Source organism: Bos mutus, chromosome 17, assembly GCF_027580195.1.
Source record: "Bos mutus isolate GX-2022 chromosome 17, NWIPB_WYAK_1.1, whole genome shotgun sequence".
Taxonomy (NCBI): Eukaryota; Metazoa; Chordata; class Mammalia; order Artiodactyla; family Bovidae; genus Bos; species Bos mutus.
The window spans coordinates 18350705-18366231 of record NC_091633.1 but is presented as its reverse complement, the minus strand read 5'-3'; the positions used below and the strand labels follow the sequence as shown (position 1 = coordinate 18366231).

The window sequence follows — 15527 nt, the reverse complement described above, 5'->3', positions numbered from 1 at the left end:
ACACAAAAGGAAAATTGGAAACATGTAGATGGCTGTGAAAATAGTGACTGACTAATCACAGGATGGCTGTGAAATACCTGTGACCTTAAGCAAGTTACATGCCTCATTTTCCTTATCTGTAAACAGGGAATGAAGATAATCATAGAATTCATAAAACTCTTATAGCAGTGCTTAGTATAGAATAAGCATTCTCCAAAGTTGCGCTTTAGAGATGATTGCTTTAGGTATTACTATGTAGCCATTAAAAAAGAATGAAACAGGTAAGTACATACCAATGTTAAAGGTTTGTAATTTTTATTTTAATGAAATTTTAGTAAGTGTTATCTATAGAGAAAGGTGTTTGGTAAATAGTGTTAACAGATAAATAGATGTTTGGACAAGGGAAGTGAGGGATGGGTTTTCGTCTTGTAAAGAGCATGCTTTACTGTTGTAATAAAGAGAAATGCATGTTGGTATCCCAGATCCTGTGTACTCTAACCTTGCGTAACCTTGCTGTGGGCTGCCTCCACAGCATCTAAGGAACCAGTTAGCTTCCACCTCTAGCAGCTAAAAACTTCCCTGCCTAGGAACAGCTGTGCTACTTTTTCATTGGCAATTATGTATTATGCCAGTTTTATTATAAAATGTTCCTTATAACGGGGAGAAGGCAATGGCAACCCACTCCAGTACTCTTGCCTGGAAAATCCCATGGATGGAGGAGTCCGGTGGGCTGCAGTCCATGGGGTCGCTAGGAGTCGGACATGACTGAAGTGACTTAGCAGCAGTCCCTTATAAGGAGCTAAAACACACTTGTCTGTTCTGTACCTTAGTTTTTCTCTGTGGAGGCACATAGAAGTCTGATTCCTCATCCTGTGATGGCTTGTTTTACCATCTTGATGGCTTTCTTTGGTGCCCATGCGTCTTTTTCATGTTTCTCTTTCCCTACTATATCTCTAGTCCTCTGCTAGCATACATGTCTTGTTTTCAGTCTGTATCTTAAACAGTAATCACTGTTAAACTTCATTCAGCTCAACCAGGGCTAAGATCTCTTTGATCCTGACTTTTCATTGTTTCTAACTTTGTGACAGTCTTCAACTTGATAATTATCATAAGTTTCTGGTGCCCCTCCCTTTCTTTTTTAAAGAAAATGATGTGTGTACAGGTAACTTCAGTCCATAGCAGGTATTTTATTTAGTGTGCACCATGTTCCAGCACAGTACCAGGCCTGGCAAATCAGTGATGACTGAGTGACTGCCTTTTGGAGCTGGTGGGTCCAGTGGGGAGGACACATCAAACATGTAATGTGATGAGTATCAGGAAATGGGCATATTCTGTGGGCACATTGTGATGGATACCAACCTGATCTTGAAGGTTCGAGGAAAGCCTGGCTGTTTGTGAAGACTTGGAACTTTTGAGAAACTGAAGATCATTGTGTTTGAAGCAAGTCTAGTAGGAAGAAGCTGTTGAAAGGTTTTAAAGAGAATGATACGTCTGCATTTTTAAAAGATGTGTTTCATCATGGATAATATATCCAACAAATTGGACTGGGAACAAATATAGTATAAGCTATGGTAGTTTGTAATGTTCTTCCGTGCTCACCCTGAGGCCTGGAAATAGTGTTAAGTAGGCAGGTAGAGCTTCTCAAGTGAAGAATTTCATTCATTCTTTTTCCTAACTACAAAATTTATGACTCAAATTAGGAGTGAAAGTGTTGGAGTCACAGTTAAATGTTTAACTAATTTAGGTTAATTCTATTATGGCTGGCTTCTCCTCAGAGCCATTTGAACTCAGAAACAATAGTGGTATTTAAGAGGTAATTTTCTGATCTTATATATAGTTTTCTTTAAAAAATAAAAAAAAAAAAGATTTGCTCCAGTATTCTTGCCTGGAAAAGTCGAAGGACAGAGGAGCCTGGCAGGCTGCAGTCCATGGGGTTACATGACTGAGCATGTGTGCATGAGGGTGGAGGGTGACGGGTTGGTAGCAATAAACTGGTAGAACTTTAAAAAAAAAAAAAAAGATTTGAATAAACTGGTAGAATTTGCCACAATACGTTAGATTTCTTTCCTTACATATAATCAATTCAAAAAAGGCCTTTTCTGAGTTGTGCTGATTTTAACTGTCAGTGTTTTTGACATAATAATATAACCAATGTTAAATCATCCTGGCCTTATAAATAGTCTTTCCCAAATTTTAAGATTAAGAAAGCTTGTGTTCATTCGGTTCTAAAATGTGGCCAAGTAGTATTTTCCTTTAAATGGCTTTTACTTGTGTTCTTGGTAACTCATCATAAAGTGTGCATTGAAGAATTTGTTCAGAGTGGAAATCTGTGTTGTGATAGCGGGTTTTAAAGAGCTACAGACTTAAGGAGCCAAGAGCTGAATTTTAAGTGTCAGATGTTAAACAGAAAGTAGTTTATAACAGAGTTTACTCTTCTATTACACTGCCTGAACTCAAGAGACAAAAAAATTTTCAGAGGAAAAAATTGCAGAGCATCCCGTTGGCAAGAGTAAGAATTTTCCACTACCACTTGCCCTGAGGGCACTGACATGCCCCATCAGGGAAATATCACTGGATGTGATCATCGGAACAGGCTGCCTACTCCTCTTGCACAAAACCCTCTGTCTGGAATTCACAGAAGCCTGCAGACAAAAGAAAATTATGTCTTAGTTGAAATCTAAGTGAATCTTTGTTTTCATGGATCTTTTGCTTCTTTAGACAACCAGCTTCCTCGTAGATTTAATCCTGAATTGACTCCTCCAAACCAAAAGCAGAGTCACACAGTAAATTAAAGGAAGTCTTTCATTAATTGAAGTTCTTTAGGCAAGACTCCTATTGCTACCTTTAGTTTCCTGTCTAGAATGAGGACGAGTTGGTCTGGTCAAGATGATGCAAGGGAGTGTCTTTCTCGCTAAGAGAATACTAGAACTTGGCAGGTTTTTAAGGCCAGTTTGGATTTATGCTCTTAGTACCTTTTCCACACAGGAGAAGAGCATGGCAGCCCACCCCAGTGTTTTTGCCTGGAGAATCCCCATGGACAGGGGAGTCTGGCGGGCTGTAGTCCATGGGGTCACAAGGAGTCAGACACGACTGAGCGACTAAGCACATGCGCACCTTTTCCACAGAGAGATCATTTTGTAATGGAAATAAACGTGAAACTTTTAAGGTAGTACATTTCCCAAGTGTTAGGGACTTAGGGTCTTCTTGGCCTAGAGCTTCGCATACAAGGCACATGAGAAACAGCACACAGGAAAGACTGTTCTAAACAGGCTCTTCACAGGATCTGGGATACCAGTTACTAAGCCTTTTTTCCCCTTGTATTAATTTTTTAGTGTGCTTGGAGAATTTCTTTAAAATAAAGGATTCCTGGATCCCAAATGCACTGAACCAGGCTCTTAAAGAGCAAGCCCCAAGATTCTGTAGTTTATAAAAGGTCCCCAGGTCATCTTTTAGTTCCTAAATACATAATTGCCTTCCAGTTAGAATGGCTGTTACAGGATGGAAGAAAAGTTAATAAGAGCGTAAGATCAATTTTTAAACAACTTCTTGTGTGGTCCAGTGGCTAAGACGCTATGCTACCAACACAGGGGACCCAGGTTCGATCCCTGGTCAGGGAATTGGATCCCCAGGTCATCTTTGAGTTCCTACATATGTAGTTGCCTCCCATTTAGAATGGTTGTTACAAGAGGGAACAAAAGTTTAAAAAGGCATGACATCAGTGTTTAAGGACTTCCCAGTCACTTGTTTCCACTAGCATTTTACATCTGACTTGTTCTTGAATATTTAACCAATAATTAAACGTATATCAGTATAATTTCTGTACAACAGAGATAGCCTTCATATATTTAAAACAGACTTTTAGGAGAATCCCAGGGACGGGGGAGCCTGGTGGGCTGCCATCTATGGGGTCACACAGAGTCGGACACGACTGAAGTGATTTAGCAGTAGTAGCAGCAGCAGGAGTAAAAATAAGCTGGTTTCTCTGTAATGCAAGTTTAAACTTTAACATAATTTTAAATGCTGCATGTATAGTATCAATCCCGCCTTAAACTAGTAACTTACATGTTGACTGTGTTACTGAGGAAAAAAATTAATCTTAGTATTTCTTGCCTCAAAAACACATTTTTCATTCATTTTTAATCCTCTGAGCTGCCACTGAAACACAGCAAAATAAACGGCAAGATACAACTTCTGGGTCCTCAGTTCGAATATTAGATTTGCTGACCTTAATAAAATTGTGGCCAGGTATATGAGAGTACAAGCTAGAGCTAATATATGAAGTTGTTTAAAAGAGATTCAGCTCCAGTATAAAATGACACCTTGTGCTATTTTATTTTATTTTTTCCTTTTTGGCTGCACCATGTGGCTTGCGGGATCTTAGTTTCCCAGACTTTGAACCCCCGCCCCTTGCAGTGGAAGCACGGAGTCCTCACCCCTGGACCACAGAGAATTCCTGGCATTCTGCTTTTAGACTGGTGGTTTCCATTCAGTTGTTACAGTGCAGGTGGGCCTATAGATGGTGGTGACTGCTATGCCATGTTAGAAGTTTTCTGCTCCTGTAGGGTCATGGCATAAATTGCTTCAGACGTTAAAGGAACATTGTTAGGTAATTTTTCCATTTAGGGTCACGCACTCAACATTGAACTTGGATCCTTTTCATGTTCAAGGTTATGTAGGGTCAAATTATGACAGCCAGAACTAACACAGTAAAAGTTTTTTAGGTTGTTTGAGGTTTTTGTCCGTTTATTTTTTGCTGCAGTAGCAGCTGGCAAGAATCTTAGTTCCATCACCAGGGATCGAATGCCCTCGGCAGTGAAAATGCGCAGTCCTAAGCACTGGACCACCAGAGAATTCCCTAAGCTATTTTAAGGTTTTATCTTGATGGGGTATTTTAGGTTGTGAAGGCCACTAAATTTTAAGATTCAGTTACTTACTGTTGTTGTATGAGCAGAATTGTATTATGAATAAAATGAAAGTTTCTAGTGTCTTCCATCTGAGTATTGCGGTTGCTGCATAAGCATTTCCAGCAGGAATTTCCCCTTAACTTTGTGTCCCTGCAGTTGAGTGCGAGGGTGATCTTTGCCTCCTGGGGGTAGATCTTGGCAGTCTTGTTCTGTGCCGCCGTGTGACCGCGTTTCTTATATAGGTTGTAGGGTTTGTGTCATGAACTATACTCTGCCTGAGTTTAAACGCTGTGAGTTACAGAAATATTAGAACTAAATAGAAGGTTTAACAAATGAAATCAATCTACTACTTAGAAGTGGATTCTGTCTAAGAAGTAGACTGAATCCATTGAATCTACCTCTTAAGACAGTTTATGTATAACCAGTGACAGAGTTAACAGTTCTGTATGGTAGCGTAAGTCTGGAAAATTAAGATTTAACTTAATACATGCATTTGTAGGGGAAATGGTGCTTATTTGTTCTGTTAGCCGTCCTTGCTTAAGACTCCTAAAAACACCTTAGTACCTTTCAGAGAGTCAGGGAAAGCTGTTTTGTACTTATGTTTACTGTTCAGTTGCTTTGATACTAAAACATACTCATCTAACAATATTTGAACGCCTACAGTATTCTGGGCATTGTTCTCAGGGTGCAGGTGAAATACAGGCTTTACCTGTTCCTTGGTCTGTGTTGTGGCATTTATTTCAAATACTGTCAAGGAAAGGGGCTAAGACATGGTCCATTTAAGAGCTATTAAAGGAGCTCTGGCCCAGAAAAGAAGACTCACTTGAATTAAAGATCTCCCAGAGGTTACACAAGAGGTTTTTCATTTATCTGATAATGCAAATTTCGGAAGGTACCAAAGGGTACATACATATAAGGTGAAAAGTCTCCTTCCACTCATGGCCTGCTGTCTGGTGTTCTGAGTCTGTTATCCCCGCCAGAGGCATTTTCTCATGCGGAGCTCCGTGTGCACAGTGCTGTGCACTTGTGTTTTCTGCACTTAATGTGCAGTATGAATAGACTTGTCTCTTCTTTCTGTTGCTGATTAAAAAAAAAAAAAAAACTTAACTATGTACTACAAGCATATCTGTAGAATAAATTCTTTATAGTGGAATTTATGGGGTAAAAAGATTGTGTTTGTCCATTTTTGTTTGGTTTTTTGTCATCCCATGCGGCTTACAGGGATCGCAGGTCCCCAACCAGGAATTGAACCTATGCGCTTGGCTGTGAAAGCAAAAGCAGAGCTCAGAGTCCTGTCCACTGGACCACCAGGGAACCCCTGTGCTTTGCACTTTTGATATGTATTACCAGTTTGCCCTCCAGAGATTTTGTAAGTTTTTTTCTTTGTACTCAGCGGTGTATGTAGGATCGTCACTAAGTCTGGATGCCTAGTTGAGTTAAAAATATTAAACGAATACTAATATTATATGGTATGTTTATTGACGTTACATTCAGTTTGTCCTTATTAGCAGTGCACTAAGCACCGAATTTTCATTAATACCTGCTCATGGACTTGCTCAGCTAGTAAAGAATCTGCCTGTAATGCAGGAGACCCTGGTTCAATTCCTGAGTCGGGAAGATCCGCTGGAAAAAGGATCTTGGGTTTCCCTGGTGGCTCAACTGGTAAAGGATCTGTCTGCAGTGCAGGAGACCTGGGTTGGGAAGATACCCTGGAGAAAGGAACGCCTACCCACTCCAGTATTCTGGCGTGGAGAATTCCATGGACTGTTTATTTAGTTCATGGGGTCGCAAAGAGTTGGACACAACTGAGTGACTTTGGCTTTGACTTTTCATGCACTTGCCTCTAAGTGATTTGTAGCTTTGGTTTGTTTTAGGGGTTTTGGATTTTTTTTTTTTTTTTTTTTTTGCTTATTAAAACTAAATTTTCCACATCTTATAGTCACTCTGTATAAAGAAGCCCTGTTTCTGTACATTCTTTCAAACTTAGTGCATTTTTTCCTCAACTCCTTTGTCAATTTGATAGTTTAAAAAGTGGTCTCTCTGTGTTGTTTTATCTTGCCTTTTTCTTATGAGTGAGATTAATTGAGCATCTTTTTATAGAGGTATTTGTTTCCTGTTTGTGACAATTTAGCTTTCCCAGTGGAAAAAATCAGTTTACAATTCGGTCCCCCTCGCCATGCCGTGTGTGTGTGAGTATGACTAAATAATGTGTACTTAGAGCTGTTTGCCCAAGCATCATTATTCTCTTGCTTGTGTACTTCATATCTGGTATTTATCCAGGAAGAGTTTTTATGACCCTGAGGACAAGTTGCTTATATTGCTTATTGTAGCAGATTTGAGGGTGGGGGGTGAGTCCCCTGCAGCCTGTGGGATCCTAGTTCCCCAGGATTGAACCCATGCCGCCTGCACTGGAAGCACAGAGTCCGAACCCCTGAACCACCAAGGCAGTCCCTGTAGCACATTAAATTTGTGCTGTATACAGACTCTTTATTTTCTTTAAATGGTGTGTTTGATTTGGAGACAGCTTCTTTATGTAACATGATTTCAAAAGTTCCTTATTTAAGCTGCTTTTTTTCTTCCCAATTAGTTGGTGACAAAGTTCCTGCTGATATAAGATTAACTTCCATCAAATCTACTACTCTAAGAGTTGACCAGTCAATTCTCACAGGTAAATATCATGTATTGGCAGGCTGCTTGGTTCCTGAGGCCCCTCAGATTCTATGCTGATGACTGAACTGACTCTTGCCCACTGTCCATTGATGGCGTTCCACCCTAATCTTTCCAAGATGTTTGTTTTGTAAAGCTTTATCAGTCTTTTTGCCAATAGATGCCAAGCTATGATTTTAAAACAGTTGGCTTTCATCTCATAAGACCTTCTTATATTTAAATTTTATTAGAAATTAGTTTTGAATTTAAAAGTTTTTTTAAAGGTTGAAAATTCCTTCAGTAGCCTGAGATAAAGTTGAAGCAGTGTTGTTGTCTCTCTGTTTTGTGGAAAGTGAATTAATTACCTAGTGTTTTTTTTCCAGGCAGGAAAAATAGACTCCAGGGAATACTGATCTCACACCTGACATACTTTGCAATAGTAAAATGTACAATTAACAAAAGTCACCCTCCAAAATGGTGAACGTCTACTGCCTAAAATTTGAACACTAATTAGATTTGGGATTGTTCGGAACATTTTCCCGTTTTTGTTTGATAAAGGCACAGTCTAGGGTGGAGGGTTCATATTAACTGGAAGTAAGGTGGTCAGAAGATTAACTTAAACAATGCTAACCTGAATTAAATAGTGAGTAAGTACAAAATTCAAAGATTTATCTGATGATTAGTTTTGAAAAGTAACTAAATGTCTTCGAAGTAGGACATGAGTAACCTGGACTCTGTATTTTTTATTGTTTCTTTATGAATAGCTTATCTACTAAAACTGCTGTTATCAGCAACAACCTGGAAGCTGATTAAGCCATAAAATGGTAGGGAATTGATCAGATTGTATATAAAATTCTCAAATTGTGCGTACAAAAATAATATCCATTTTAAATAAAAATCATACTCTAGTTTTAGGCTAGATTGAAGAACCAGAGTCTTCTGTTAAATACTGAGAGAGAAATTTGCTTCCTGAAATTTGAGTTAACAGCTAGGGCCATGTTTCACCCTCTTTATATACCATTAACCCTTGAACAGTGTGTGTTTGAACTGCATGTGTTCACTTATCTGCAGATTTTTTTCATTAATAAACCAGTTGGTTGAATCCTCAGATGCAGAACTGCACATCCAGAGGAATCATATGTATACAGAGGGCCAGGCCTAAGTTCTGTGCAGATTTATGAATGCAGAGGGGTTGGCCCCCCAACTGCTGCTGCGTTGTTCAAGGGCCAGCTGCATTTCATAGGTGATTGTTAGGTTGAAACCAGGTTCAACGAGACATTGTGAAAGTTCTAAGAAGTGGTCTCTTACTCCATGTGGTCTTTTTTTAGTGCTGCTGATGGCTGTTTTTCATTTTGGTTTATTAAAGTAGAATGGTTGATAAGTACCTGCAAATGTTATCTAGAACAGTGTTTTCATTTCTCATCTTTGGCATTATTGAACAAAAACAGGCTTTACAGTGGATGAGCCTCAGTATTCATATCTGTATCTACAGTTCATTCATTTTGTTAAAAGTAAATACACTTTCAGTTTTTTAACTATTATATACACACAATATGTGTGTATATATAAGTATACAATAAATCTACATCTGCTATATTAGAGTATAAAATGATACTTGAAAATGAACTAAATTTGAATAGTTAAGAAAATAAAGGTAATTGACTCGAATTTTACTTCAAAATTAAATTCCTTTATTTTGATTTTTTTTTCTTGGATAAATTAGTTTCTTTCTTTTTTTTATTTATTTTGATTGGAGGCTAATTACTTTACAATACTGTATTAGTTTCTGTTACTGCATTTTACTAGTTTATACCGTTTTGAATGAACTGGGGCTTTTTTCCCTTTTCCTGAGAGTGGTATTGGCACGAGTGAACGAGGGTACGAGGGTTCTAAGTGTGAGCCTTCTGTATCACCCCTGCTTAGGTGAATCTGTCTCTGTCATCAAGCACACTGACCCTGTCCCTGACCCGCGGGCTGTCAATCAAGATAAGAAGAACATGCTCTTTTCTGTGAGTACTTTGGATAAGATTTAACCTTTAAAGGGGTGTTTCCTTTAAAATGACGTGGATGATAACTGTGTATAGCTCACAATTAAAAGGTGTGTGTTTAGAAAGAAAGCAAATGTGGCAAACCATTAATAATTGGTGAGTCTGGGTGAAAAGTAAAATAGATGTTTATTGCACTGTTCCAATTTTTGTGTTAAAATTTTTTTGAAATATAAAGCTGGGAAATTCATAGTTTTTGTTTAGAATTTAAAGTGGTATTTCAAGTAGTAGGCTTTTGTGTGTTAACATGGGAATCTAACCACCCATAGTAAATTTTTAAAAAGTATTGCAGAGCTACAATGAAAATAATGAACTAGGAATTACAATAGAGCGGGGAGGGAAACCTTGCACTTTGAATACCGGTGCTTGAGTGGAGGTCCTCGAGGGCAGCTCCTGGTCCTGGTCGTCCTTCTTATTACGGGGATGAAAGGAGAGGTGGGGTTGTTGGAGCCAGAGGTAGAGAATGCTTAGGGTTGAGAGCCGTATAATGTTTGAAAAGTCAGAAACACAGAGGGGTTAAGCTCTGCTCCGGTCCAGAGCTCTCTGCAAGCCAGACTCAGTGAGTAGAGATTTCAGGTGGGCCAGTGTAAAGGACTCTGGGGCAAGTGGGTACCATTTTCATTTACGGAGAATCACAGAGAGATATACTACACCACCTGCCTTGAGGTATTGCTCATCATCAAAATGTGAAGGCTGGTTACCTGAGTAGTAGCCACTCGAAGGCCCAGTAGAATGTGGTGCGTAGAGAGGCCCAGTAGAGAGTCTGGGTGCCCTCATCAAAATCCACACAAGTCTGAGTTTACTAGTCAGGATTTAAGTAGGATATAGTGTTAATCTCTTAACCAGTTCTCTCCTTCTGTCCTAGGGTACAAACATTGCTGCTGGCAAAGCGATGGGAGTGGTGGTGGCAACTGGAGTTAACACTGAAATTGGCAAGATCCGAGATGAGATGGTAGCAACAGAACAGGAGAGAACACCCCTCCAGCAGAAACTAGATGAGTTTGGGGAACAGCTGTCCAAAGTCATCTCCCTTATATGCATTGCGGTCTGGATCATAAACATTGGGCACTTCAATGACCCAGTTCATGGGGGCTCCTGGATCAGAGGTGCTATATACTACTTTAAGATTGCAGTAGCCCTGGCTGTAGCAGCCATTCCTGAAGGTCTGCCTGCTGTCATCACCACTTGCCTGGCGCTTGGAACTCGCAGAATGGCAAAGAAAAATGCCATTGTTCGAAGTCTCCCTTCCGTGGAAACCCTTGGTTGTACTTCTGTTATCTGCTCAGACAAGACGGGCACACTGACAACGAACCAGATGTCAGTCTGCAGGGTAAGTGGAAGTAGTTTAAAAATCTTTTCTGAGTTATGGTTGTTGATTCATCATAAGAATATGCCCTCATATCATTAAGAGCTTTATTGTTTTGTTAAATTTTATTTTTAATGTAGTTAACAATGATTTGTTGGTTTCAGGTGTACAGCATAGTGATTCAGAGATATATATATGTATATTCTTTTTAGATTCCTTTCCATTGTAGCTTATTAAAAAATATTGAGTATAGTTCCCTGTGCTATATAGTAGGTCCTTGTTGGTATGCAGTAGTGTATATATGTTAATCTCAAACTCCTAATTTTAACCCTTCCCTTTCCCCTTTGGTAACTGTAAGTTTCTTTTCTAGTCTATGGGTCTATTTTTATTTTTTAAATGAGTTAATTTGTATCTTTTTTTTTTTTTGGTTCCACATACAAGTGGTATCACATTTGTTTTTGTCTTACTTAGTTTACTTAGTATGATCTCTAGGTCTATCCATGTTGCTATTTTTTTCTTTTTTTAAAGCAATTATTATAGTTATAGTGTTGCTAGTTTCAGGTGTACAGCAAAATGAATCGGTTATACATACACATAACATATGCTCACTCTTTAAAAGATTCTTTTCCCATATAGGGCATTACAAGAGTGTTGATCTGTTTTCTATATAATGGTGTGTATATGTCAACCCTAATCATCATCTTTATCCAGTCATGTATCAATAGACAATTACTTGGTTGCATGTCTTAACTGATGTAAATAGTGCTGCTGTGAACATTGGGGTGCGGGTATCTTTTCAAATTAGTTTTCTCATTTCTGGATATATGCCCAGAAGTGGGATTGCTGGATCATAAAACTTTTGATTTATAGTTTGATACCTTTTATGTGCTTTAAGCAAATTGAATTGTATCTGCTGGAGGTTATCTACATGAGTGATATACTTGTATTGGGGAAGTAACTATAAGCAGTCTGTCAGTGTGTTAGATGACTATGCTTCCTTTATTTCCCTGTTTTTCTAAGTGTATGTATGTTAACACAAGCTTCAAAGTAAGAATTGTCTAAAACCAGCTAGTTATCTGCCTACATAAAATTCTAATTGGTATTTCCTTAACACATTGAATGAAACATGTTTTTCTTCTTGAAAAGTAAATAATTGTGTTTAACTTGCTTCATTTTGTGTTCATCCTTCCTTTTCTGATGTTGTTTTGACTATCACTTTAAGATAAAATAAACTGTTTAAACCTGCCCTAAGCAGAATAAGGAAATAATGTAAAGATACAGCTAAATGAAGTTCTTTCGTGTAATTCAATTTCCATAGGTTTTATTCAAACAACTTTGAGGTAGAAGGATGAGAAAAACAGTATAAACTTCCAGTTACAAAAGTGTCATCGGTATGAAATGTACAGCGCGGGACAGTCAGTAATAATGTAGTATCTATGTATGGTGGCAGATGATAACTAGACTTAACGATCATTTTGAAATGGATAGGAATATCACATCATTATCCCACATACCAGCAAGTAATAACATAGTGTAGGTCAATTATACTTCAACAACAAACATAGAAAAAGAGCAGATTTGTGGTTATTAGTCTGGAGGGTGAGAAATTAGATGAAGGTGAACAAAAGGTACAAACTTCCAGTTAAATATTAGGGAATGTCAGTGTACAACATGATAAGTGTAGTCAGCACTGCTGTAGATAATGTGCAAGTTGTTAAGAGAGTAACTTCAGAATTCTCATCGCAAAGAAACAATTTTTTCTTATTTTGTATCTATATTAGAAGATGTATATTCACTAACTGATAGTCATTTCATGATGATTGTAAGTCACATCATTTGTACAAGTCAAAGTAATTTTTCAAAAGAGACACAACTCAAATGTTGAATGAAATTCATGTCAAAGATTCTGTTTGGGTCATTAGTTCAATGAAAGAAAATCAGTAAGATGGTAAAACTGGTTACAGGAACATGTGAGGAAGTGCTCAGTATTAGAATAGGACTTAGTGTGTGTTAGATTATAAAAACTGGTTAATATCACACAGGGAAATAAAACTAAGTTTATCTTTTATAGAGGACAAAAAGCCACAACTTCATAAAACATGAGCCTTTTTTATAATAGCACAGTGAAAGAATGTTAAAATTTTCCAGCACACTAAATCTTAAAATAAATGCCTGTTAAGTAATGCTTCTGAATGACATCGAAGGACATGCCATCATCCCCTTGGCCCTCTGGGTTTTAGATAATGGGTTTTTTTAGCATTAGAAATTGTTCTTGTTTTAATACATTGAACCCTCAGACTCTTTACTTACCGAATTTAAATTTGTGCTAATTTTTTGATATATGTACCCTCAACTCTTTGTGTTGTCCAAAACCCAGATTCTGATAGCCCAGTTGGTAAAGAAATAATGGACAGGTGTTCAAGTGGCAAGCTTCTAACTTGTCTTAAGTAGATGCAGATTGTAACTGAGCTACCTAAATTTTCTTTCCTTGGTCCCCAAACATGTTGGATTTTTTCCTTGTATTTTCCCTTAAATAATCTGATTTCAAATGTACTGTTAAAGAAACAGCTTGCCTCTTTGTTCTCTTCTACCTTTTGGGGACAGAAAGCAGATGCTAATCAGTATTCCACAGGAGGTTTCTTGCAGTGGGTTGCATAACTGCCCTTGACTTAGGGGTACTTTCATCATGCAGTTTCTAAATGGTTTACTGGCTTGCAGTCTAAAAATGCCTGTGTGCATTCAGATTTAGTTTGTGTGGGTTAGAATTCTGAATGTCTTAGAATATTTTGTACTGTGGTATAGACCCAAAGAGCTTCACTTTTATAAACAGCGTCATTAAAGAAGTGACATGGTGTAGTCATAATGATGCCAACTTGCTTTGATAAGTCTTAGTGCAGTTAGTTTTTCACGTTTGACTTTGTCTGAATCGTGTGGTATACTCCTCAAGAGGTTAGAAAACTTAGGCTCTGAGAAACTGTGCCATGGCTGAGGGTCCCACAACTTTTAATAGTAAGGTAAAGTTCAGTTTTCTGATAGGAGAGATCGGTAAAATCTGTTTCTCTCTCCCACCTAATAATTGTGTAACCTTGGGCACGTCCTTTAACCTCTCTATTCCTTTTTTTCCTCTTCTGTAAATGTCAGACATTTTTGGAAAGAGCTTTCTGCCAAAATTCCTTTTTTAGATGTTGTATCTGCTAGGAAAAAAAAACTGTAGGAATTGGTGATCTTGCTGCGTGTGACCTTGGACATGAATCTTTTCCTCATTTGACACACCAATTATATGTGTTTGAACTAGAGCCTTTTACCAGGAGTCATCACAGTTTTAAATCCCATTGTATATAATTTTTTTTTAATCCTTTTATCTCACAGCTTTAGTTCAGTTCCCAGGTTGATTTAGTTCTGAGTATACTTTTGAAATGAAGCTTCTGGAATTTAAAAGTATATGCTATATGATAAACAAATCTTATGAGGGAAAGGAAGTTATTTTAAAACAAAACCAGATTTTCTTACAGAGTATGAGTCGGAATGCTCTGAAAAGATTTTTTAAAGCATTACATGGCTCTTTTTTTAACTTGAGTTTAACATGTTAAAAATTCTTTATTGTAGAATGGTTTGATCATTCCAAACTGGACTTCTGAATTACAATTGGAAAGCAAACCAAGAGGGGGGAAAAAATACCCTCACCTTAAAAAACTGGCTCATGTCACTTTATTATTCTGTAAACTTAAGAATTCCTTCCTAGAGCACGCTTCCATGTGTTATCGTCTTGGTAACATCAGTTCATTCAGCTCTGCGGGCTCATTACTGTAGCCATGTGGTTGTGCAGCTTCATAGAAAATGAGCTATTGCCACAATAAAAAGTAAGTGGAAAGGAGTAGAGAAGCAATTTGTCTTATTTTACTTGGGGAATGTTTATGCAACTCTGATATGTGAGTTTATTCTTCCTAGGCTTTTACTCTTAGCTCTAAAGCAGGGATACCTAGGTCACTTTCTCAGCCTGCCATTTGGAATTCTCAGTATTCTAAAAAGTACTACTGAGTCTTTGGAACTGACTGGCCCAGAGTCCTCATAACTTGGTTTTCATGTAGGTTCTCTTTCTCCTCTGCTTGGTGCCATTGCTGCTTATTTATTTAGCACCTCAGTGATGCTGTTTTTCAGACTGTTAGATGAATGGGGAGGCAGTCTTAATAGTGTCTAGTTAGAATAAGGAACAGTACTTCTCATGCTGAGCTTCGACGCTTAAGTCAGAAGGGCCTTTTGTCTTAGCAAAGGTTATATGCTTCTAGCATATTTTTTTTTAATGTCTTTTAAACACTTAGGCTTTTTTTTTCTGTAGATGTTCATTCTGGACAAAGTTGAAGGTGATACCTGTTCCCTTAATGAGTTTACCATAACTGGATCAACATATGCACCTATTGGAGAAGTGTGAGTAAACTTTCCTTGTCTTTTAAAGGCTCCACTTTGGTAGTTTGGTGACTGTACAGACTTGTAGTGTCTCTGAAATGTTCAGATAATTTTCCTGATGTAGCTCATGTGGGTTATCAAAATGGCCTACTTTAAAAAAAAATAAAATTGGTAACACATACCTGAAAATTGATACACAGTTGAAATCGATTGTGTAAGCCAGTGAACCTTTTTCATCTTTTG

At 37.9% G+C, this 15527-nt stretch overlaps 1 protein-coding gene across 2 annotated transcripts in view; it reads left to right on the top strand.

Moving 5' to 3' along the window:
* ATP2A2 (ATPase sarcoplasmic/endoplasmic reticulum Ca2+ transporting 2) overlaps nt 1-15527 on the top strand; it is a 57761-nt gene that overhangs the window by 24835 nt on the left and 17399 nt on the right. For both annotated transcript variants that reach the window (XM_005901231.3, XM_070386186.1), the window contains exons 6-9: nt 7471-7551; nt 9453-9538; nt 10440-10904; nt 15217-15305. In XM_005901231.3, coding sequence (XP_005901293.2) covers nt 7471-7551; nt 9453-9538; nt 10440-10904; nt 15217-15305 — 721 coding nt within the window. The remainder of the gene's footprint in view (nt 1-7470; nt 7552-9452; nt 9539-10439; nt 10905-15216; nt 15306-15527) is intronic.